The 24815-nt window shown below is 45.1% G+C and overlaps 1 protein-coding gene across 4 annotated transcripts in view; it reads right to left on the reverse strand.

The window, feature by feature from the left end:
- Window positions 1-24815, reverse strand: part of LOC134358324 (SH2 domain-containing adapter protein F-like) — a 257415-nt gene that overhangs the window by 82047 nt on the left and 150553 nt on the right. For 3 of the 4 annotated variants that reach the window (XM_063070436.1, XM_063070438.1, XM_063070435.1), the window contains one exon: window positions 11005-11163. The exons of the other annotated variant lie outside the window; for it this stretch is intronic. In XM_063070436.1, the coding sequence (XP_062926506.1) occupies window positions 11005-11163 (159 nt within the window). The remainder of the gene's footprint in view (window positions 1-11004; window positions 11164-24815) is intronic. 4 annotated transcript variants of the gene reach the window in all.

The raw sequence follows: 24815 nt of genomic DNA on the forward strand, positions 1-24815 counted from the left end.
TCCGCATGCGCAAATTCAACCAACCGCGAATCAAGAAAACCCGGAAGTGCTCTTCCAGCACTTGTTGTTCGAACATGTACAGACTTCTTTTCTTGTCATTATTCCCTAAACAATGCAGTATAACAAATATTTTACATCTAATTTACATTGTATTAGGTATTATAAGTAATCTAGAGATGATTTAAAGTATACAGGAGAATGTGCGTAGGTTATCGTGGATCGGGATCGAAAAAAAAACCATAAGTTCTCTTACTAAGTAAGTCGGAACAGGTACATCCGGTATTATTTAGCGTCAGTTAGTCAAACGTTTATCTTAGTATATAGATGTATTTTACCTTTCTATGCATATAAAACACTTAAGAAACGTATGTTTCAGCGCCAGACTCGGGAACAGAAGTTCCCGAGTTCGATCCAGTGACAGATCACTCCTGAGCGCGCTCTCCATCTGTGCTGGGTTGACGTGGAGGATCAAAAACCCAAAACCCCAAAACCCAATAATTAAACCACTGCGTTGCTTAGTAATAATTGTAGCTTTCATCGGGGCAGGGCCTTTCTCACTTTATCCTTTAAAATTGTTCTGATCGTTAACCGACTGTAGCCTAACACTTTTCAAATGACCGATGGCATTTCACCTCTTTCCGATTGCTTTATTATTTCCACTTTATTTTCAGTCGTGATCATGTGAACAGAAACACTGCGGATTCAGAGCTCCACCACCGGGTCCTAATGTCCACTGGATTTAGTCAGGTTGATTAAGGGACTTGAGCATCCGCGTTTTTTGGCATCCGCGAGGGGTCCCAGAACCAATCCCTCCGCCGACTGTAATTTACAAAGGCTAGCGATCCTGCAGATTTTAGAAATCCAGGATAACACACACAAAATGCTGGAGGAATTCAGAAGATGAGGTAGCATTCCTGATGAAGGTCTTGGCCTGAAGCGCCGACTTTTTATTCTTCTCTGTAGATGCTGCCCAAGCTGTTGAGTTCCCTCAGCATTCAGTGTGTGTGTATGATTTATGTTTAATAATGAATGCTGCTTCTCTAATGCCATGTGCCTGTGATGATGTTGCAAGTAAGTTTTTCATTGCAGCTGTGCACACGAGTAGTTGTGCAGATGACAATAAACCTGACTTTGACCCTCTCTAGTGAGTACCTGTGCTTTGTAGACCAGTAAAGGTATACATGCTTGTTCTGGACCATACTTTCTCTTATGTTCAGTCAGGTGGTACTGCATTTCTACCACTTATTGCTTGTTCCTAATTACTCTTGAATTGAGTGGTTTGCTGAGAGCTAAGAAACTCTAGGTCTACGACTCTGAAGGGGAAGTAGGAGGCCCGTTGACCACGAGTACACTGGAGGCCTGAAGGCCTGTCCTGAGGTTGGAGAACTGTCTGTGTGGTTGTGTGGGTGGGTGAAGGGGCTTGTTTTGCTGCTATGGTTTTGTTGCCTGTTGTGTTCTGTGTTGTTAGGGTTGCCAACTTTCTCACTCCCTAATAAGGGACAAAAGTAGCAGTCAAATACAGGACACTTGTGTTTACCTCGAGAAAGACTACCATGACCATGAAGCCTTGCGCGGGCACCTGTGGCACTTACGTGACGTGTGCATACGTGTACGTGCCAGTTTTTTTCTACATAATCGGTTTTGGCTTAATCTTCCCGATTCTGGTAAGTGAAACTACACTGTACATACATTATTTCTACTTTATATAGGCTGTGTATTTATCATATCATTCCTGCTTTTACTATATGTTAGTGTTATTTTAGGTTTTATGTGTTATTTGGTATGACGTGGTACGTTATTTTTTGGGTCTGGGAACGCTCAAAAATTTTTCCCATATAAATTAATGGTAATTGCTTCTTCACTTTACAACTTTTCGGCTTACGAACTGTTTCATAGGAACGCTCTACCTTAGCGGGGGAAATACGGGACAAAGGCGGTCCTGTATGGGACAAACCAATTTAGCCCAATATACAGGATGTCCTGGCTAATACAGGACAGTTGGCAACCCTCTGTGTTGTTCTGCTGAGCATTGTGGACACGTTATGCCGGCTCCAGAATGAGTGGTGACTCTTGTGGGCTGCCCCCAGCACATGCTTGTGCTCGTTGTTGAAGCAAATGACGCATTTCACTGTATGTTTTGATGTACATCTGGAAACATAGAAACACAGAAATCTACAGCATATCACAGGCCCTTCGACCCACAATCTTGTGCTGACCATGTAGCCTACTCTAGAAACTGCCTGGAATTTCCCTATCGCAAAGCCCTCTATTTTTCTAAGCTCCATGTACCTATCTAAGAGTCTCTTAAAAGACCCTGTTGCATCCACCTCTGCCACCTTCACTGGCAGTGCATTCCACGCACCCACCTCTTGCTGTGTGAAAAACTTACCTCTGACATCTCCCTTGTACCCACTTCCAAGCACTTAAACCGATGCTCCTTCATGTTTTTAAACGCAAACAACAGGAATTCTGCGGATGCTGGAAATTCAAGCAACACACATCAAAGTTGCTGGTGAACGCAGCAGGCCAGGCAGCATCTCTAGGAAGAGGTGCAGTCGACGTTTCAGGCTGAGACCCTTCGTCAGGACTAACTGAAGGAAAGTGAGTAAGAGATTTGAAAGTTGGAGGGGGAGGGGGAGATCCAAAATGATAGGAGAAGACAGGAGGGGGAGGGATGGAGCCGAGAGCTGGACAGTATATTGGCGAGACCCGACGCAGACTGGGAGACTGCTTTGCTGAACATCTACGTTCTGTCCGCCAGAGAAAGCAGGATCTCCCAGTGGCCACACGTTTTAATTCCACAACCCATTCCCATTCTGACATGTCTATCCACGGCCTCCTCTACTGTAAAGATGAAGCCACACTCAGGTTGGAGGAACAACACCTTATATTCCGTCTGGGTAGCCCCCAACCTGATGGCATGAACATCGACTTCTCTAACTTCCACTAATGCCCCACCTCCCCCTCGTACCCCATCTGTTACTTATTTTTATACACACATTCTTTCTCTCACTCTCCTTTTTCTCCCTCTGTCCCTCTGAATATACCCCTTGCCCATCCTCTGGGACCCCCCCCCCCTTGTCTTTCTTCCCGGACCTCCTGTCCCATGATCCTCTCGTATCCCTTTTGCCTATCACCTGTCCAGCTCTTGGCTCCATCCCTCCCCCTCCTGTCTTCTCCTATCATTTTGCATCTCCCCCTCCCCCTCCAACTTTCAAATCCCTTACTCACTCTTCCTTCAGTTAGTCCTGACGAAGGGTCTCGGCCTGAAACATCGACTGCACCTCTTCCTAGCGATGCTGCCTGGCCTGCTGCGTTCACCAGCAACTTTTATGTGTGTTGCTCCTTTGTGTTAGCCACTTCAGCCCTGGGAAAAAGCCTCTGGCTATCCACACGATCAATGCCTCTCATCATCTTATACACCTCTAACAGGTCACCTCTCATCCTACGTCGCTCCAAGGAGAAAAGGCCCAAGTTCACTCAACCTGTTCTCATAAGGCATGCTCCCCAATCCAGGCAACTTCCTTGTAACATCTGATAAATAACTGAATCTGAACCCAAGATCGCCATGGTTTACAGTCACATGTAGATCAGTCTGGATAACAGCAGTGTATTACCGTCACTAGAGGACATCAAGTTTAAGATGGTGCTGGTGAAACACAGCAATGCCTTACTGGCAGCAAACAAAACTGCTAACTACTTTATTAAGCACATACTTAGATAACAAATGGACTTCGAACTTTGAACAATATTGGTTTGGACAGAGCAGGGGAATGACGAATAATGCCCCAGGTTCCACAGCACAGCAAAGCGTGGCCGTGAGCTCTCTGTTGATACTGGCTATTCCACAGCTGGGACCACGCATGGGCAACATAAGGAACCCAGAGCTCATTTTCAGCTCTCACGGACGTGGGGAGAGGGTGCAGCGTGGTGGGGGAAGGGGGTTGGAAATGGAGTCTTAGCAGTGGAAAGAGAAAAGAGGAAGGAAATGTGAAAGCATTTGCTGTACAATATGCGGAAATAGAAGGCATGTACTTCCAACATTTTATATATATAAATATAAATGAAGCAGGTCATGAACGCAGTCATCTGATGCTAGACCAGTCAAATCACAAATGCAACCGATGTGGGAGACAGTGCTGATCCAATGCTGGTCTTGTGGCCCATAAGCGTGCCTGCAGGGACAGCACAGTCAACATCGAAATCAATGGACAGCCGAAGAAGAAGATATATAAATATATATATATATAAATCTCATTCATCATTAGCTAACCACAGAGCTAACCCAATGAGGACTAATCGCTAGCCACAGCTCCTGGGGGTCAATACATTGCAGAACCTTCTTCACGTTTTACTGATGACACGAGGAGTCCATCCAATCTTCTCAATGGGACGGGCGTACTGAAGACATACAGTCAACGGTGGAACAAGCCAGTGGGGATGAATGGCTTTCTGATCGTCTTCTCATGTACATGTCAGCACTGCGGAGGGTAGTAGTCCTCTCTCGCACTGAACCAGATGTCCACCATACCCCAGAATCACAATCAGGTGCATTATCACCGGCATGTGTCGTGAAATTTGTTAACTTAATGGCAGCGGTACAATGATAATATAGAAAGAAAAAAAAATAAGTAAATCAATTACAGTAAGTATATATATGTATATTAAATAGTTAGATTAAAAATAGTGCAAAACAGAAATAATATATATTTTTAAAAAGTGAAGTAGTGTTCATCGGTTTAATGTCCATTTAGGAATCATACGGCAGAGGGGAAGAAGCTGTTCCTGAATCACTGAGTGTGTGCCTTCAGGCTTCTGTACCTCCTTCCTGACGGTAACAATGAGAAGAGGGCACGACCTGGGTGAAGGGGGACCCCAGCCACATGATATTCCTATTGATCGACGACAGTATCCAGTGCCTACTTCCCCCCATGCCATTCTCTGCCACTGGACTCCAGAACAACCGGGCCAAGTCCAGACAACTCAACACTGTTGTCCCACCCTCCTTCTGCCCGATGGAAGGGCAGGCACTACCCTACTGGGCCACTGATTTGTCCCTTTGTTTGAAAGAGCTATTCAGCCATGAGGACAGTTACACCAAAAGAAACTAAGATTTGAAATTCCTGAGTACCATTCACCAGCTCAAAATGTACCAAAACATTTCACAGCAAAGAGGAATTTCCAGAAACACAGCAAGTTCCCACACACTATTAACAAACTGATAATCTTTTCTCTTTGGTCAGGGGATGGATACCAACTAGCAGAAGTTCTTTGCCTAGCTTGGACAGAGTGCCATTGGACCCTTTGTTGCACAACCATACACACCAGTTTCTGATTCAACGCCTCACCCCGAAAGATGCTCCACCCACCTACCTGGTCTCACCTATCACCTGCTAGCTTGTACTCCTTCCCCTCCCCCCACCTTCTTATTCTGGCTTCTTCCCTCTTCCTTTCCAGTCCTGATGAAGGGCGTTGGCCTAAACTGTGGACTAAATGCTGCCTGACTTGCTGAGATCTCCTCCAGTGTTTTGTGGGTTTGTGACTTCTGAGAGTGATACCCTCTCTCAGTACTGCACTGGAGTATCACTGATCACTCAGTAAATTAGATGGAGATGTTTACTATTTATCTAACAGTGTATTCTAAGAGGTCAGTTGCCATGATTTTGATCAGGGATCTTCTACTGGAAGATTATTGTGAATCATGAAATATAAAGATCAAGTTTCAAAGCTCCCTCATCTAACTTACCGGAAAATTGGCCCAGATTATGGTCCGGAGATGTCAGGCATCAGTATTTTACGCAGAGAGTGATGAGTGCGCGGAATGGGCTGCCGGCGACACTGGTGGAGGAGGATACGATAGCGACTTCTGAGAGACTCCTGGATAGGTTCATGGAGCAGAAAAATAGAGGGTTCTGGGTAACCCTAGATCATTTCTAAGGTAGGGACATGTTCAGCACAGCTTTGTGGGCCAAAGGGCCTGTGTTGTGCTGTAGGTTTTCTATGTTTCTATGTTTCCATTATCCCAGGTCAGAATCTTACTTGGCAAAGTATCCGCATTATATCCCACTCGTGGTGGTGAAATTGGGGCGACATGGTTAGCGCAATTGCCTTAAAGTTCCAGCAATTACCCTTCAGGGTCCAATTTCTGCCGCTGTCTGGGAGAAGTTTGTACGTTCTCCCTATGACCATGTGGATTTTCTCTGAGTGCTCTGGCCTCCTCCCACATTCCAAAGACATGCAGACTAGGGTTGGTAAGGTGTGGGCGCCAGAAGTATGGCGACACTTGCGGGCTGCCCTTAGCACATCCTCACTGACTTGATTTGATGCAAATGTTGCATTTCACTGTATGTTTGGATGTTTTGATGTACATGTAACAAATAAAGTTAATATTTATTTTTAAATGTTTCCATGGTCTGTTATTTGCACCACTTCAATGGACAGCTCCACTTTTCCTAAAAATTAAAGGCCTTCTACAGCAGGTGGTGGAACTGGAAAGATTATTGGAAAGATTATACTTTGGGTGGAAGGTAACAAGAAATGAATGAAGAGTCATGCATAAGGGAGAGGAGGAACAAAAAGTAATGCCTAAGTTCTCTAGTGGCAGTAGTTTGCTAAAGAAAACAAAGTATTTTTGAACTGAAGCTGTCTATTTGTTCATCAAATGTTGACAGACATTAAACTCAACCGGTCAGGTTCTCCCCTTATTATCACTGCTGCCTCCTAGTTGACTGTATCCCTCAAACCCGATACATTCTCTATATCACCAACTATCCATGCGCTCACCATTTCCCTCAACCACTCCGACACATCATATCCCCAAGTCAATTATGCACCATATTACAGGCTGCACCAACCCACTTCCCAATATCCCTCAAACTCCATCTCTCTCCAATGATACATCCAATTTTCTTCTGATTCCACAGCACTTGTCACTTTATAAGCAGGAGGGTATGTGTGACAAGTACTTGGTACTATAATACTTCTTTTTGGGTACCTTTCACCTTTGCAAAGGAAGGTAGGTGGGCGGCAGTCACTGGGAAGGGGGAGGGCATCCCAACAAGATCAGGAAGCAGAGTGCGGCCAGAATGTACAATCCAGGCAACTCTTGCTTTAAAACTCTTGTTGAACCACACGGAGTACTGTGTCCTTTTCTGGTCTCTTCATTATAGGAAGGATATGAAAGTTTTAGAGAGGGTGCCGAGGAGATTGACCAAGATGTGCCTGGATTAGAGAACATGTTTTATGAGGATAGGTTGAGCGAGCGAGGGCTTTTCTCTTTGGAGCGAAGGAGGATGAGAAGTGACCTCTTATACAGGTGCATCAGATGATAAAAGGACAGACAGCACCCTTTTCCCAGGGCAGCAATGGCTAAAATGAGAGGACATACTGTTAAGGTGATTGGAAGAAAATATGGGGGAATGTCAGAGGTCTTTTTACTCGGAAAATGGTGGGTGCATGAAACACACTACTGGATGTGGTGGTAGAGCCTGATACATTAACAATATTTAAATAGACGCATGGGTGAAAGAAAAATGGAGGCCATGTGGGATAGAAGGATTAGGTAGGTTAAAAAGTTGGCATCACATTGAGGGCTGAAGACCCTACACTTTGCTATATCGGTCTATGCTCCAGTCATAAATGAAATATCCATCCAGGCCATGCTATCTTCTTGTCACTACTGTCGGGCAGGATGTAGGGCAGCCTTAGGCCCCGCACCACCATTTTCAGGAACAGTTGTTATCTCTAAAGCCATCAGGATTTGTTACTAATGTGGATAATTTCACTCACCACAACACCGAACTGACTCCATAAGCCATGGACTTATGGAGGACTTAAGGACTTAAGGATTTACATCTCATGTTCTCAGTATTATTTATTTACCTTATTAATTATGTCATATTGTATGCAGTTTTGGTCACCTGACTACAGGAAAGATGTAAATAAGGTTGAAAGAGTACTGAGAAAATCTGCAAGGTTGCTGGCAGGACTGGAGGACCTGAGTTAAACAGAAAGATTGAATAGGTCTGAACTTTATTCCTTAGAATGTACAAGATTGAGAGGAGATTTGATAGAGGTATACAAAATTATGAGGGGTATAGTTGATAGGGTAAATGCAAGCAGATTTTTTCCACTGAGGTTGGGTGAGACTACAACTAGAGGTCATGGGTTAAGGGTGAAAGGTGAAAAGTTTAAGGGGAGCATGAGGGGAAACTTCACTCAGATGGTCGTGAGTGTCTGGAATGAGCTGTCAACGGAAGTGGAGCATGCCAGCTTGATTTCAATGTTGAAGAGAAGTTTGGATAGAGTCCTGGATGGTAAGGGTAGGGAAGGTTATGGTCCCAGTGCAGGTTGATGGGAGTAGACATTCTAAATGGCTCGGCACTAGATGGTTTGAGAAGCCTGTTTCAGTGTTGTACTTTTCTATGACTCTAAATTTATTATTGGCAAGATTTACCCTCTTTTGCACACTGGATGTTTGGCAGTCTTTGTTCTGTATAGTTTTTCATAATCTCTATTGTATTTCTTTATTTTCCTGCAAATGCCTGCAAGAAAATGAATCTCCAGTTTGTATATGGTGATTATACACATACTTTGATAATAAATTTACTTTGAACTTTGAATATCCACAGTGCTGCTGCTGTGGTCAAACAGTCCATGGTGCCTCAAATAGAATCCGGCACCCTGCCATACACCAGGATGTGGGTTTTACATAGCATCTGGAAGAGATTGCAGGGATTAGAGAAGTATTGGCAGAGGTCACAGCCTTTAGATCTGGCAGAACAGCTGGGACTGGTGCAGTGCAGCAAGAGGCAAAAACCGGAGCAGTGAAGACGGTCTCCAAAGGTGCCACATAAGTTAAGAAGTTAAGGAAGGCTTTCCTTACGCTACAACTAACTAACTTTCTTACTGTCTCTCTCTAGAGATACAACGTGAAGCAAGCCCTTCCAGCCCAATGAGCCGTGACATCCAGCAACCCACCGATTGAACACTGGCCTAATCACGGGACAATTTACTATGACCAGTACATCTTTGGAACGTGGAGTGAAACCGGAGCACATGGAGGAAACCCATGTGCTCACAGGGGGAACATATCAACTGCTTACAGACATTGCCAGAATTGAACTCCCAACTCAGGAATGCCCTGAGCTGTAACTGCGTCACACTAACTACTACAATACCGTGATGCTTTAAATCTTAAAAATCCTGGAAATCTGAAATAAAAACAATTGGCTGGTCAGGGAGCCTTACTGCCTGGGTGTTTCCAACACTTTCTTGCTTTAGGGTCTAACTGTGTGCGTTATGTTTCTGTATGTTTCTGGAATTGTTGCAGCCACAGAGATTTCATCCAAAGACTAGCACCTAGGCCAATCAATTGGACAAACCATTCCACATCTCCATTACCTTGGGCATGGGCAAGTCTTGTCATATTCCTCATTCCGATGGGGCTTTCAACTCTTGGTCACAGCTTGCATTGAATCCATACCAGCTCTCACTGGAAGGTGCAAGGCCAGTGGTTACACACCACTGACAACTCACAATGTGGTTTCCAAGTGTTGATTTACCTCTCTTGTGGTAGACACACAGAAAGCTGGGCATGGGAACAGCCAGTGAGAGGCCATTCTACTGCAGGCTTGAGGAATGCACTACCAGGGCAGGTGGGCGAGGCTGATACATTATGGACATTTAAGAGACAGTTAGATAGGCACATGGATGAGAGAAAACTGGAGGGCTGTGTGGGAGTGGAACGAATAGGTTGACTCTTAGTGTAGGTTAAAGGCCTGGTACAACATTCTGGGCTGAAGGGCCTGTACTGGGATATACTATTCAATGATCTATGTGCATTCGGCCCACTGTGCTTATACTGACCAGTCCAGTTAATCTCATTGTCCTAGTCACTACTTGGACTTTGTTTTCAATATCAACTCAACTTCTTTTGGAAATTTTGATTTAATCTACTTCCTCCTTCCCTTATAGATTTGGAATGGAACAACTTCCCATCTTCTCCCTTGCTCTTCCCCACCCCTCAACTTATCAATCTTTTACCCAGATACCAGTCAATAGCTTCTCGTAACTGGCCAACTTGACACCGGGAACACTTTCCTGCTGTTCACCTAAAGTTCTCAGAGTCGTAAACATTTCAACTGGTCTCAGTCAAGAGTTGGACAGCGTGTCAGGCCGAAACATGCTTTCACAGGGATCCGCAACCTGGATACACTGACCTCTTGGTTAATGGTATTGGTCCATGGCGTAAAAAAGGTTGAGAACACCTGCTTTCGAGAGTGCGAGGAGTGGAGAGGGAAGGGGGGCGGAGAATGAAGGAGTGGGGAGTGAGAGGTAGGGAGGAGGGGAGGGTGAGGAAAGAGAGGAGGGAAGGAAGGGGAGGAGAGGAGGAGAAGGGGAGGAGAGGAGGGAAGGGGAAGAGAGAGAAGGGGGAAGGAATAAGAGAGTCGAGGAAGGTGAGGAGAGTGAAGAGGCAGAGAGGAGGGGAATGTGGAGGAATGGGAGGAACAGGGAGGAAGAAAGGATGGGGAGGGTAAATGGATGGAGAAGGATAACAGTGGAGGAGGAGGAAATGGCAAAGAGCAAAGGAGGAAAAAGAGTGAAGGGAGAGGAGGAGACGGAGCAAAGGTAGAGAGCGAGGTGAGGGAGGGAGGAGAGGAGAGCAGGGGAGAGAAAGGGAGAAGGAGAGATATGGGGTGGAGGGGAGAATGAGGAGAGGAGAGGGAGGGAGGAGGAAGGGTGAGTTGGATAAAGTAGGGGAGTATAGGGTGGGAAGGGAAGGAGGGAGTGAACTCTCCCTCTGTCAGTTCGGAGAACAAGGACTGAGGAGTGGGGGTACATGTCCCAACATTGGGGTGGGTGGATCATCCCAGGATGAGTAGCAAAACCCACCGTCAGCCGAGAGACCCCTCCCTCTCCAACTCACATGGGTGAAGCAGAGGTGGACTCTTCAGTTAAAACAGTTACACTTTAGCCCGTAACAGATTGAATTGTTGGACCCACCACTGGTGTCTTCGAGCGTGGGCTGCGTCTGTGGCAGCGGGTGCTGATGCACGAGGTGGCAGTGAGAAGGCAGAATGTCCCCTTCGTGGTCCGGCAGGGCTCTGTCCAGTTGTCCCACTGGTGGGGGCCAAGGCAGCTCTTTAATTACCTTAATCTCCACTGCAGAGGTGGCGATGGAGGGAGGGAGAGAGATAGGAGAGGAGAAAAAGAATAGAAGGGGAGAAAAAGACAGATAAGAACAGTTAGGCAGGAAGGCTGAGAAAATGTTGCAGAACTAAGAAGGAAAAATAAATCATTTGGTCCGAATAGAAAAGGGGTAGGAAAACAGCAACAGTATCTCCCCCCATGGCCCAGCTAGTTCCGTGCTTGTAAACGGCGCTATAGAAAGGTATTTTAAATATACACTCAGAGGCCACTTTATTTGGTACACCAGTACACCCGCTCATCACCGTACATATCTAATCAGCCAATCATGTGACAGCAACTCAACGCATAGCAGCATGCAGACATGGTCAAAAGGTTCAGTCATTGTTCAGACCAAATATCCGAATGGGGAAGGAATGTGATTTAAGTGATCCTGATAGTTGGTGTCAGTCGGGGTGGTTTGAGTATCTCAGAACCTGCTGATCTCCTGGGATTTTCACACACAACGGTCTCAAGAGTTTACAGAGAATGGTGCAGGAGGCAAAAAATATACAGGGGGCGGCAGCTCTGTGGGTGAAAACCCTTTGTAAACGTCAGAGGTCAGGGGGGAATGGCCAGACTGGTTCAAACTGAGAGGAAGGTAACAGTAACTCAAATAATCACACGTTACAACAGTGGTGCAGAGAAGAACATTCCTGAACACACGGCTTGTCGAACCTTGAAGTGGTCGGGCTACAGCAGCAGAAAGCCACAAACATACGCTCAGCGGCCACTTTACTGGGTACAGGTGGCATTGATAGTTGAGCCACTTCCTCACGGCGCCAGAGACCCGGGTACAAATCTGCCGTCTGTCAGGACACACCACGTGCCAAAGGTTACGGGGAGAAGGCAGGCGAATGGGGTTGAGAAGCCATGCCAGAATGGCTGAGCAGACTCAGTGGGCTGAGTGGTCTGGCTCTGCACCGATGTCATACGTGGTTTAGTTTTATGCAGACGTGATGTTTTCTTTACCGACTTTTGCCTGCGATGCTGCTGCAAGCAAGGTTTGCAAATAAGAAAAGTTGAAGTGATTCACTTTGGAAAGTTTGGAATTTGAAGGCAGAATACCAGGCTAATGGCAGGATTCTTAGCAGTGTGGAGGAACAGAAATGAGTCATTGCACGTATTTAAAGCATAGTTTGACGGGTTCTTGATTAGTAAGGGTGTCAACAGTCATGGGGAAGAGGCAGGAGAATGGGCTTGAGAGCCGTGATGAAATTGCAAAGCGGACTGAATGGGCTGAATGGCCTGATTCTGCTCCTATACCTTACGCAGTCTCAGGTCCACACATATAGATCCCTCAAAGTTGACATGCAGGTCGATAGGGCGGTTAAGAAGGTGTGTGGTGTGTTGGCCTTCATTAGTTCCAGAGCTGCAAGGTAATATTGCAGCTCTCTAAAACCCCCAGTTAGACCACACTTGGGATATTGTGTTCAGTGCTGTCTGGACCTGGCAGCCTTTAGAGAGGTGGCAGAAGAGATCTACCAGCACGCTGCCTGGATTAAAAATCATGTCTTATGAGGATAGGGTGAACAAGCTACAGCTTTTCTCTTTGGAGTGAAGGAGGTTGAGAGGTGACTTGATCGAGGTGTACAAGATGATAAGAGACATAGATAGGGTGGATAGCAAGAGAATGTTTTCCCAGGACAGAAATGGTTAATAGAACAGAGCACAATTTTAAGGTAATTTTAGGAAAGTATCGGGGTAGGTTTTTTACACAGAGTAGTGGGTGTGTGAAATGCCCTGCCAAGAATGGTGGTAGAGGCATTTATATTATGGACATTTAAGAACCTCTTGGATGGATACATGGATGACGGAAAAATGGAGGGCTATGTGGGAGGGAAGGGTTAGATTGATCTTGGAGTAGGTTCAAAGGTTGGCACAACATTGTGGGCTGAAGGACCTGTACCGTGGTGTGCTGTGATGTTATATTCTAAGTTTTATATCCTATGTTCTTTGTAGCTGTAACTCACCATGTTTCTGCACACAACAATAAAACTGGCTAACTTATCAGAAGCAGGTTTTCATAACTGAATTACATAGCATGAAAATAACGAGTGCAAAAGAATGGAGTCACCCCAGTACATCAGAACACTGCAGGGATCCAGAAGACCAAAGCTCTGAATGCAGTACAGCATCCGTTCTGATCTATATTGTCCCTGCCCTGGGGGTGTTTGATGGGACAGCATAGGGGGGAACTGCCCTGTCCAGCCTGTACACTCCCTGCCTTTTTTTCAACGATTAGTTTATTACAAATTTAATTCTACAGTACCACAACAAACACAGAAACAATAACAGTGACTAACACAAACTAAACTAAATTAAAATGTTCTCATCCCTGTCCAGGATGGTATTTATCTCCTGTGGTCCCAACAGTTCTGGAACACCTCCATAGTCATAGTCATAGTCATAGTCATACTTTATTGATCCCGAGGGAAACTGATTTTCGTTACAGTTGCCCCAACCAAGAATAGAGTATAAATATAGCAATATAAAACCATAAATAATTAAATAGTAATATGTAAATTATGCCAGGAAATAAGTCCAGGACCAGCCTATTGGCTCAGGGTGTCTGACCCTCCAAGGGAGGAGTTGTAAAGTTTGATGGCCACAGGCAGGAATGACTTCCTATGACGATCTGTGTTGCATCTCGGTGGAATGAGTCTCTGGCTGAATGTACTCCTGTGCCCAACCAGTACATTACGTAGTGGATGGGAGACATTGTCCAAGATGGCATGCAACTTAGACAGCATCCTCTTTTCAGACACCACCATCAGAGAGTCCAGTTCCATCCCCACAACATCACTGGCCTTACGAATGAGTTTGTTGATTCTGTTGATGTCTGCTACCCTCAGCCTGCTGCCCCAGCACACAACAGCAAACATGATAGCACTGGCCACCACCAGGGCATCCAATGGACACCACATGTTCCCTCCCCAAGGTTACTTGAACAGACATATCCCTGGAACATTGCCTGGGCAGCTAGCCGGGGCACTGCCTGCCTCCAGGATTCATAGATAGCCGTTTTTGTCAGCTCCAGCAGCAAGTTTACCAGGACATCCTCATCCCTCTTTGTCCCCAGTGATTGTATTGGGGTTGCTGACCATGAAGTTTAAATGAAGTCCTTAAGCCCTATCCAATAGAGTTAGCCAATGATGCCTTCGCTGAAGGAAAGTTGTGCTGTAACTGCCTGACCTTTAAAGACAAGTTCACTCCTTGTTTACTCCCCATGGTGAGTTTAGCTGCCTATACAATACCCACGATTCGAGTGGTGGGTCCCACCTCCCAAGGAGGGAATACTTCCAGCTAACAAAGTAGTTTAAACGCAGTTCATGCATTTTCAGTGATACTCGTTTAAATTCAAACAACATTCTTAAAACACATTTAAAACTCACAGAGGATTTCTATCTTATAAAAGATTCCCAAATTTCAAATTGTTTCTAAAACACAAAGGATTTCCAAAACGCAGGTACAACTCCTATAAGCTAAAAGGACACTCCCATGTGTCGCAGATGAACCAGTCATTCGTCGCAGAAATTAAAGGTGGAGGAATGGATTCTAGCTCACCCCATGTTTCTATCATTTTTCTTGATAATCTTGGACCATTCCGAGAAAGCCTGGACTGTTCTCTACAGTTATAGATTCTCTGCCACTTGGATGACTTCACACACATGATATTTTTTCAGATAAGCTTTTAACACAAGTGGTCTAAAAGCCTCTGGAGACAAGAATTCCTAGGTACCCACAATTAATGCTGTGAAGAGGGCTCTTTTGAATACTTCCAACTATTCACATATCAGCTATTTGATATGCTAAATGATATTATCAATGTGGCTTGCAAGCTCCTTTGAACTAAGTAACTTATCAAAATTAACATACCCCATTGTCTTATACAGAACTGCACCTCTTCAGCAGTAAGCAAAAGTGCTATGTTGGCAAAGCGGTCTTTTTTTTGTAATTTATTTTTTATTGAAGTTCATCATCAAACAAACATTTCCATAAGATGTATTTCAGATACTGCACATATACATCATATAGTCATATTTGCCACAAATCTAAAATGGTCTTTTTAATAAAACAAAAAATATCACACTGATGCCACGGCACTGTAGACACACAGGACAGCACCAAGAGGGCTGGAAGAGGCCGTGTAGCGTAGGTACCAGGAGTGTGTAAGGGTACTGCCCCGATAGATATGTGAATCGGGACAGCACCCTTACGCACTCCAGGTACATATGTTACACGGCCTCTTCCAGCCCTCTGGGTGCTGTCCTGGATGCCTACAGTGCCATGGGCATCAGTGTGATATCCCCTATAGGAGATGGCATTTATTTACAAATACATTTATTGCAAATTACAATGCTACAATAAACACATAGCGGTGGTTGTTTTTTCACCTGGGAACAAGGGAGGGGGGTTCTCAGTGGAGGTCTTTTTATGAGGATTACCCCCCCCATACATTGGGGACCTAGGGAGGACACCTCTTCTGATGATTCCCCCGGCCCCAGGTGGAAAAAATGACTGCCATGGTGTGTTTCTTACAGTATTGTAGAAATGTAATTTTTACAAAACAATTGTCGCCATTAACAGCAACTAAACAAGCTAAATTAAAATGTTCACATCCGCATGCAGGGCGACATTTATTCCCTGAGGTGACCAGCAGTCCTGGACACTTTGTGTTCCCTCCCCATGGTTACCGGGCACCGATATATCCCCAGAACATCGTCAGGCAGTTCACCCAAACGCACCCCCTGCCTTGAAAGTGTGACAGGACAGTGCAGATGAAGCTTAACTTTGCATAATTGTGTCCCAGGTCAGTAGAGAGGCAGCTTTATTTAATCTGTCCCAGCCCTGGTAAAGTTTGAAGAGAAAGTATAAGCTGTTTGTAACTCTGCATGTAAGCTGTATTGACTCAATTCTGTAAGTGTAGCATTGGACTTTGCAGAGGGAACTTTATTCTGCATCTAATAGTCTCCATCCTAGGAGAGGTTGCCCATTACATGGAGTCCTGGAATATGAGTCATATTTCACTTTCTCATCCAATCATCACAGGATTCTACACAAACAGCCAGTGGTGAATTCTAAACACAAACGATTCAGCAGATGCTGGACATCCAGAGTCACACACAAAATGCTGGAGGAATTCAGCAGGTTAGACAGCATCTAAGGAGAGGAATAAACAGTTGACGTTTTGGGCCAAGACCCTTCATCAGGAATAGAAAGGAAGGGGGAAGGAGCCGGAATAAGAAGGTGGCGGAGGGGAAAGAGTATAAGCTAAAAGGTGATAGGTAAAGCCAGGTGGGTGGGGGAGGGGGTTTGAAGTAAGAAGCTGGATGGGGATTGGTGGAAACTGTAAAGGGCTGAAGAAGAAGGAATCTGATAGGAGAGGAGAGTGGATCATAGGAGAGAGGGGAGGAGGGGCATTAGAGAAAGGCACCCTCTCATCTCCTCACCTGCCTATTATCTCCCTCTGGTGCCCCTCCTTCTTATTCTGCCTTCTTCCCCCTTCCTTCCCAGTTCCTCTAGCACTTCGTGCGTGTTACTTTGGTGAATTCGACCTGCGTTAATTTGATTGGAATTCTTCATTCCTGCAGAGCACAAGGTTGGCATGAACTGTTTAATGCTTTAATTCCTTTCACAGCATGCAGCATCAGGCAGATTCTGGTGACGAGGAAGCATATAGGAATGAGATAAATCGGCTGATTAACTGGTGCTGCAGCAACAAGCTTGCACACTATGTCAGTAAGACCAAGGAACTGACTGTGGACTTCAGGAAGGGAAACTCTAAAGAACACACACCAATCCTCATTGAGGGATCAGCTGGGAAAAGGTGAGCATCAAGCTCCAGGGCATCAGCACCTCAGACGATCTATCCTGGGCCCAGTACACTGATGCAATTGTGAAGAAGGCATGTCAGAGTATGATGAGATTTGGTATGTCACCAAAGACCCCAGCAAATTTGTACAAATTTACTGTGGAGAGCATCCTGACTGGATTCATCACCATCTGGTATGGACAGGCCACTGCACAGGATCGAAACTAGTCAGAAGATTCAGCCAGCCCGTCAGAGGCACATATGATAAATCAGCATCTAGGAGGGAGAATGAAAGCCTGGCTGAGTGGTGCCATAACAATAACCGCTTACTCAACGTCAACAAGACCAAATTCTGCTTATTGACTTTAGGAGAAGGAAACATATTGGTTAACATATGAGGAAGGTTTGTCTGCTCTTGGACTGTACTCCTTGGAGTTTAGAAGAATGAGGAGAGACCTCATAGAAACATTTCGAATATTGAAAGGCATGGACAGAGTGGATGTGGCAAAGTTGTTTCCCATGATGGGGGAGTCTAGTATGAGAGGGCATGATTTAAGGATTGAAGGGTGCCCATTCAGAACAGAAATGCGAAGAAATTTTTTTAGTCAGAGGGTGGTGAATCTATGAAATTTGTTGCCACGGGCAGCAGTGGAGGCCAAGTCATTGGGTGTATTTAAGGCAGAGATTGATAGGTATCTGAGTAGCCAGGGCATCAAAGGTTATGGTGAGAAGGCAGGGGAGTGGGACTAAATAGGAGAATGGATCAGCTCATGATAAAATGGCAGAGCAGGTTCGATGGGCTGAATGGCCAACTTCTGCTCCTTTGTCTTATGGTCTTATGAAACCAGAGGTCCACGAGCCGGTCCTCAGTGGGGGAATCAGAGGAGGAGAGGATCAGCAACTTTAAATTTCTTGGTGTTATCACTTTGGAGGACCTGCCCTGGGCCCAGCACGTAAAAGCACGCCAGCACCTCTACTTCCTTCGGAGTCTGCAGAGGTTCAGCGTGGCACCTAACACTTCAACAAACTTCTATAGTGGAGAGTACGTTGACTGGCTGCATCACTGCCTTGTATGAAAAAAACAATGCCCTTAAACAGAAAACCCAGCAAAAAATAGTGGGTACAGCCCAGTACATCATCGATACAGCTCTCACTGTCATTGAGAAACGGTGTCGCAGGAATGCAGCATCCCAAATCAGGGCGCCTCACCACCCAGGTGCTCTCTTCTTGCTACTGCCATCGGGAAGACGGTACAGGTGCCTCAGGACTCTCACTACCAGGTTCAGAAACAGTCAGTACTCTTCTCTTGAACAAAAAGGGATAACTTCATTCAACTTCACTTGCCCGATCATTGAAATGTTCCCACAACCTACAGACCCACTTTCAAAAAGACTCTTCTTCTAACGTTCATGATACTTATCACTTACTTATTATTATTATTATTTCTTTCTGTTTGAATTTGCACAGCCTGTTGCCCTTTGCACACGACTGGTTGGTGCGCTCGTTCATTGATTATGCTATGGTTATTATTGGATAGATCTATTGAGTATGCTCACTAGAAAATGAATCTCAAGGTTGTATATGGTGACATATATGTACTTAGATAATAAATTTACTTTGAACCCTCTCCACCATTGAGGACATCTTTAAAAAGTGATGCCGCAGGAAGGCAGCACCCCCACCATCCAGGACATGCCCTCTTCAATTACTACCATCAGGGAGCCTGAAGACCCACACTCAACGTATTAACAACAGCTTCTTCTCCTCCGCCATTAGATTTCTGAATGGACCAAGAACCCGTGAACACCACCTCACTATATTGCTCCCTTTTCACACTATTTTTAAAAAACTTTATTGTAACATAGTAATTTCATATGTCATGCAATGTACCGCTGCCACAAAACAGCAAATTTCACAACACGGCTCCAAGGTTTACAAGCTGGTCATAAGGTGAGTCCATAGCTTGTGTACAGTGGTCGGTTCAGAGTTGAGGCGAGGTTCAGGAGCCTAATTGAAGGATAATAATTAGATTAGATTATGAGGACACACAGTCCTCTTTTATTGCCATTTAGAAATGCATGCATTAAGAAATGATACAATGTTCCTCCAGAATGATATCACAGAAACACAAGACAAACCAACACTAAAAAAACTGACAAAAACCACATAATTATAACATATAGTTCAACAGTGCAAAGCAATACCATAATTTGATAAAGAACAGACCATGGGCACGGTAAAAAAAAGTCTCAAAGTCTCTCTTTCTTTCTTTTTAAATCTTTTTATTGAATAAGTATACAAAAAGGTAAGCCATATAAACATTAATACAATGTTAAAATATAATAAAATTACAGAAGGTATCAATACCAAAAAAAATACTACAAACAATGTAATTTAAACATAAGAAACCAAGATAACATAATAGTATACTAAATTTTATATATATATCAATAGAAAAAAAGAGAAAAAAACCCCCCCCAAAAAAAAACCCACCGTGCAACTAACTAGAAGCAAAGCAAAGCAATGGGCTAACTTGAAACCAAACAGAGTTAAACTTAAAATCACGTCCTCAATCCCGACCTCCATTAAAAACAGTGAAAAAAAACAAGAAGGGTATATATTACATTAAATGAAAATATCGAATAAAAGATCCCCAAATCTGTTCAAATTTAAATGAAGAATCATAAAGGTTACTTCTAATTTTCTCCAGATTCAAACATAATATCGTCTGAGAGAACCAAAAAAAGGTAGTTGGAGCATTAAGCTCTTTCCAATGTTGTAAAATACATCTTTCAAAGTCTCTCAAAAGTCCCATCATCTCACACAGACGGTAGAAGGGAGAAACTCTCCCTGCCATGAGCTTCCAGCGCCACAAGCTTGCCGATGCAGCAACCTGGAAGCACCCGACCACAGCTGACTCTTGAGTCTGTCTGAAAACTTCAAGCCTCCGACCAGCCCTCCGACACCGAGCACCGAGCACCATCTCTGCCGAGTCCTTCGACCCCAGCAACGGGCAATAGACAAAGCCGAGGATTTGTGGCCTTCCCCTCCGGAGATTCTCGATCGCACAGCGGCAGCGAAGCAGGCATTTCAGAAGTTTCTCCAGATGTTCCTCCGTGCTTCTCACATCTGTCTCCATCAAATCAGGATTGTGCACGGCCCCTATTCAACAAATACGATATCATTTCGGAGCGGCCACGCACGCTGCGTCGCGTGGCCATCTTCTCCTCCCCTCCTTTGTTTCTGAACCTTGTGGCATGGGACCTAAGGCTCCTGTATCTCTTTCCTAATGGCAGTAGCAAAAAGAGAGCATGTCCTGGATGATGGGGGTCCTTGATGATAGATGCTGCTTTCCTGCAATGTGCTCATTATTGGGGAGGGCTTTCCCCATGACAGACTGGGCTGTATCCGCCACCTTTTGTAGGCTTTTCCGTTCTGCAAATGTTACATTCTGATTTATGATCGTCTGCGTTGTATTGTTAAGGTGAGGGCTAAACCCCACAGCACAAAAGAGAGGCCATTCATCTCTCTGCTCCCTGGCCAGCCTTTCACACTATTTTCCCCGGAGCCTCAAAAGCCCTTCATTTCCCAGTCTCTAACCAAATTCCTTTAGAAGTGAAATCTGCTTCTTTTGCACTTTCCGGGATAAATATCCCAGACATTTCCAATCCCTGAGTCCATCGTTGAAAAGTTATGGTTGGGATTATTTATTTATTCAGATACTGCATGGAATGCAACCCCTGCCTTAACCCTAGCCTAATCACGAGATAATTTACAATGATCAATTAACCTACCAATCTTTGGGCAGCGGGAGGAAACTGGAACACCCAGAGGAGACCCAGGTGGTCATGGACAGAACATGCAAACTTCTTACAGACAGCGGTGGAAACTGAACCCAGTTCGCTAGTACTGTAAAACGTTGTGCTAACTACCGGCTATCACATAATGCAGAACTGCCTCTGGTATAGGAAGGATGGGAAAGAGGGGAGAAACATACAGTAATTCCATGACATCCAGATAACTGGAACTCTGATAAGAAAACAACTCAGTTATCTGATCTATAAACAGACCATAATTCTGAGCACACAATCAATAACAATCCAATTTCTCCTCCCTGTAGAATCCACAGTTGCTCCTAATTGGCAGTTGATCAATCGATGTGATTTTAGCTCTGCAAAACAGTGACCCCTGGGTCAAAGAGCAGAAGGGGGTTCGAGGAACATCACAAGCTTGCGGAGCAACACCAACAATATTTTATATGTTGGACTCCGATAGTAAGACCATAAGATATAGGAACAGAATTAGGCCATTTGGTCCATCGAGTCCTTCATCATGACTGATCCATTTCCCTTTCAGTCACAATCTCTTGCCTTCTCCCTGTATCCCTTCATGCCCTGACTAATCAAGAATCTATCAACTTCTGCCTTAAATACACATCATGAAGACTCTAGAGAGGCTGTTCCTGGCTCATGTCTGACCCCTGGTCAGATCAGCCCTCAATCCCCTGCAGTTCGCCTACCAGGAGCACATTAGAGTCAACAATGCTGTCCCATCTACCTGTTGAACAGATCCTTCTCCCATTTGGATAAGCAGGGCAGTACTGTGAGGATCATGTTTTTTGATTTCTCAAGTGCCTTCAATACCACACAGCCCTCATCGCTGGGGGAAAAGCTGTTCCATGCAGATTGGCATTTCCAATGTGTCCTGGATGACGGACTACCTGACTGGCAGACCACAGCTTGTGTGGCTTCAGAGCGATGTGTCAGACATGGTTATAAGCAGCACCGGGGCCCCACAGGGGACTGTATTGGCTCCCTTTCTGCTTACCCCATATACCTCAGACTTCAGGTACAGCACTAAGTCATGTCATCTGCAGAAATTCTCTGATGACTCAGCAATAGTTGGGTGTATAAAGGGAGGACAAGAGGATGAATACAGGGCCGTGATGGAGGACGTTGTCAAATGGTGCAAGCTGAATCATCTGCAGCTCAACATCAGTACAACAAAGAAGATGGTGATGGACTTTAGGAAGACCAAGCCTGCACTGCTCCCTGTTACTGTTGATGGTGAGGACGTGGATGTGGTGAGGACCTACAAGTACCCAGGGGTGCACCTGGATGACAGACTTGAGTGGAGCTCCAACACAGAGGCTGTGTTCAAGAGGGGCCAGAGTTGCCTCTACTTCCTGAGGAGACTGAGGTCCTTTGGAGTATGCAGGCCTCTCCTTCACATGTTCCACCAGTCTGTTGCTGCCAGTACAATCTTCTATGCAGTGGTGTGCTGGGGCAATGGCATCAACACGGGTGATGCCAACAGGCTCAGTAAACTGATTAGAAAGGCTGGCTCTGTTATAGGAGTCAAACTGGACACGCTGGAGGCTGGGGTAAAACAAAGGTCCCTACGGAAAATCCTGGCAATTCTGGACAATGTTTCTCATCCTCTGCATGGCACCTTGGCTGAACAGAGGAGCATTTTTAGTGATGGACTAAGACAACTGCGGTCCTCCAAAAAGTGTTGTATGAGGTCATTCTTACTCCCGGCCATTAGACTCTATAATGAATCAACCTACAGCCGGGAAGTGATGACCCCCCTCCTGTTAGACTGTTTGTGATAACTTATTTTTTATACTTTCTTACTTCCCTTCTAATATTTGTGTATCTGTGCACTTGTAATGCCGCTGTGACACTGTAATTTCCTTTAGGATCACTGAAGTATCTGTCTCTCATCTATCTCAAGACATGGCCTCCACGGCTGCCTGTGGCAACGAATTCCACAGGTTCACCACTTTCTGGCTAAAGAAATTCCTCCTCATTTCCATTCTAAAAGGACGCTCCCCTATTCTGAGGCTGTGTCCTCTGGTCCTACACTCCCTCACTGTAGGAAACATCCTCTCCACATCCACTCCTTTGAGGCCTTTCACCATTCGATAGGTTTCAATGAGGTCACCCATCATTCTTATGAATTCTAGTGAGTACAGGCCCAGAGCCATCAAACGCTCTTCATATGACAAGTCATTCAAACCTGGACTCTTTTTCATGAACCTCCTCTAAACTCTCTCCAGTGTCAGCACATCCTTTCTAAGATAAGGAGCCTGAAACTGCTCTCAATACTCCAAATGAGGCCTCACCTGTGCTTTATAAAGACTCAACATGATATTCCACTTAAAATTCAATCCAATAATCTGCAATCTGATGGCTCGGAAGGTATGGCTATTGGTTTACTGTTCTCACATGTACCAAGTTAGAGTGAAAAGCTTGTCTAGCATACTGTTTATACAGATCATATCATTATACAGTGTACTGCAGTGGTCCCCGACCACCGGGCCGCAAAGCATGTGCTACCGGGTCGCGAGGAAACGATATGAGTCAACTGCACCTTTCCTCATTCCCTGTCACGCCCACTGTTGAATTTGAACGCACACGAGGTCATCAGTCGGTCGTTAACCTGCAACCACTCGATGAGTAAAAAACAAACGTCGCTTGAGAGTTTCTTTGGAAGAGGTGGTAGGGGACATAAAAGGCCTAACGATAATGATAACGCAGAGACAGCTGAGGCCGAGTCTGCAAAAAAAAAAAGAAAATTTCCTTCAGCAGAAAATATGAAGAGTCGTACATAAAATATCTCCAAGCCCCCTGTGTGTGATATGTGGAGACAAGCTGTCTAATGAGACAATGAAGCCCTCAAAACTGCTTCGGAACCTTGAGTCCAGACACCCTGCACTTAAAGGCAAACCCGTCGAGTTTCTTGAGTGGAAAAAACGTGAGCAAGCGGGACAGAAGCAAGTGCTGAGAGCCACCGCCTCCACAAACGCTGCTGCTCTGAGAGCGTCGTACTTAGTGGCTGGCCGTATTGCTAAGGCTAAGAAGCCTTTCACTGTTGGTGAAGAATTGATTCTGCCTGCTGCCAAGGACATGTGCCGTGAACTGTTGGGAGAAGCTGCAGCTAACAAGATGGCACAGGTTTCTCTTTCAGCTACCACAGTTTCAAGGAGAATCGATGACATAGCGGAGGACATCGAAGCACAGCTGTTGGAACGGCTTTACCGAGTCTGGTTTCACTACCCGAGTCAAAGAGTTTGCTCCTGAATGCCAGTCTACACACTGTGTCACACACTGGGAAATGCTGGCTAGCTGAAAACTGTCACCTGATCTTAACAGCGCATTGAGTGACGTTGTTGGAGTTATCAATCACATCAAAGCAAAAGCCCTTAACCCACATCTGTTTGAGCAGCTTTGCGAGGAAATGGATGCAGAGCACAAACGCTTCCCTTACACACTGAAGTCAGGTGGCTATCAAGGGGGAGAGCCCTGGCCAGGGTTTTTGAGTTAAGAGAGCAGCTACAGAGATTTCTTTCAAGAAAAAAGTCACTTCAGTGACGAGGAGTGGATAGCAAAACTTGCTTATCTGTGTGACATCTTCAACCTGCTCAATGAACTCAAGTTGTCACTTCGGGGGAGAATGACAACTGTCTTCAAGTTGGCAGATAAAGTGTCTGCTTTCAAAGCCAAACTGGAACTGGGGGGACAGCGAGTGGACAGGGGCATATCTGACATGTTCCCAACATTAGCTAGGAATTTGGGAGAGACTGAGGCTCACAGCTGGTGCGTGAACATCTATCTTCGCGGTTGACAGAATTCGATTGTTACTTCCCAACCGCAAATGACCCAAGACGTGCAAAGGAATGGGTCCGTGACCCATTTGTGAATGTCCCCAGTGAATCATCCACATCAGCGCGGGAAGAAGATCAACTCCTCGAGCCTGCAAATGACTGTGAGCTGAAAAGTATGTTTGATATAACATCTCTGCCGGCATT

The sequence above is a fragment of the Mobula hypostoma genome, chromosome 18, assembly GCF_963921235.1.
Source record: "Mobula hypostoma chromosome 18, sMobHyp1.1, whole genome shotgun sequence".
Taxonomy (NCBI): domain Eukaryota; kingdom Metazoa; phylum Chordata; class Chondrichthyes; order Myliobatiformes; family Myliobatidae; genus Mobula; species Mobula hypostoma.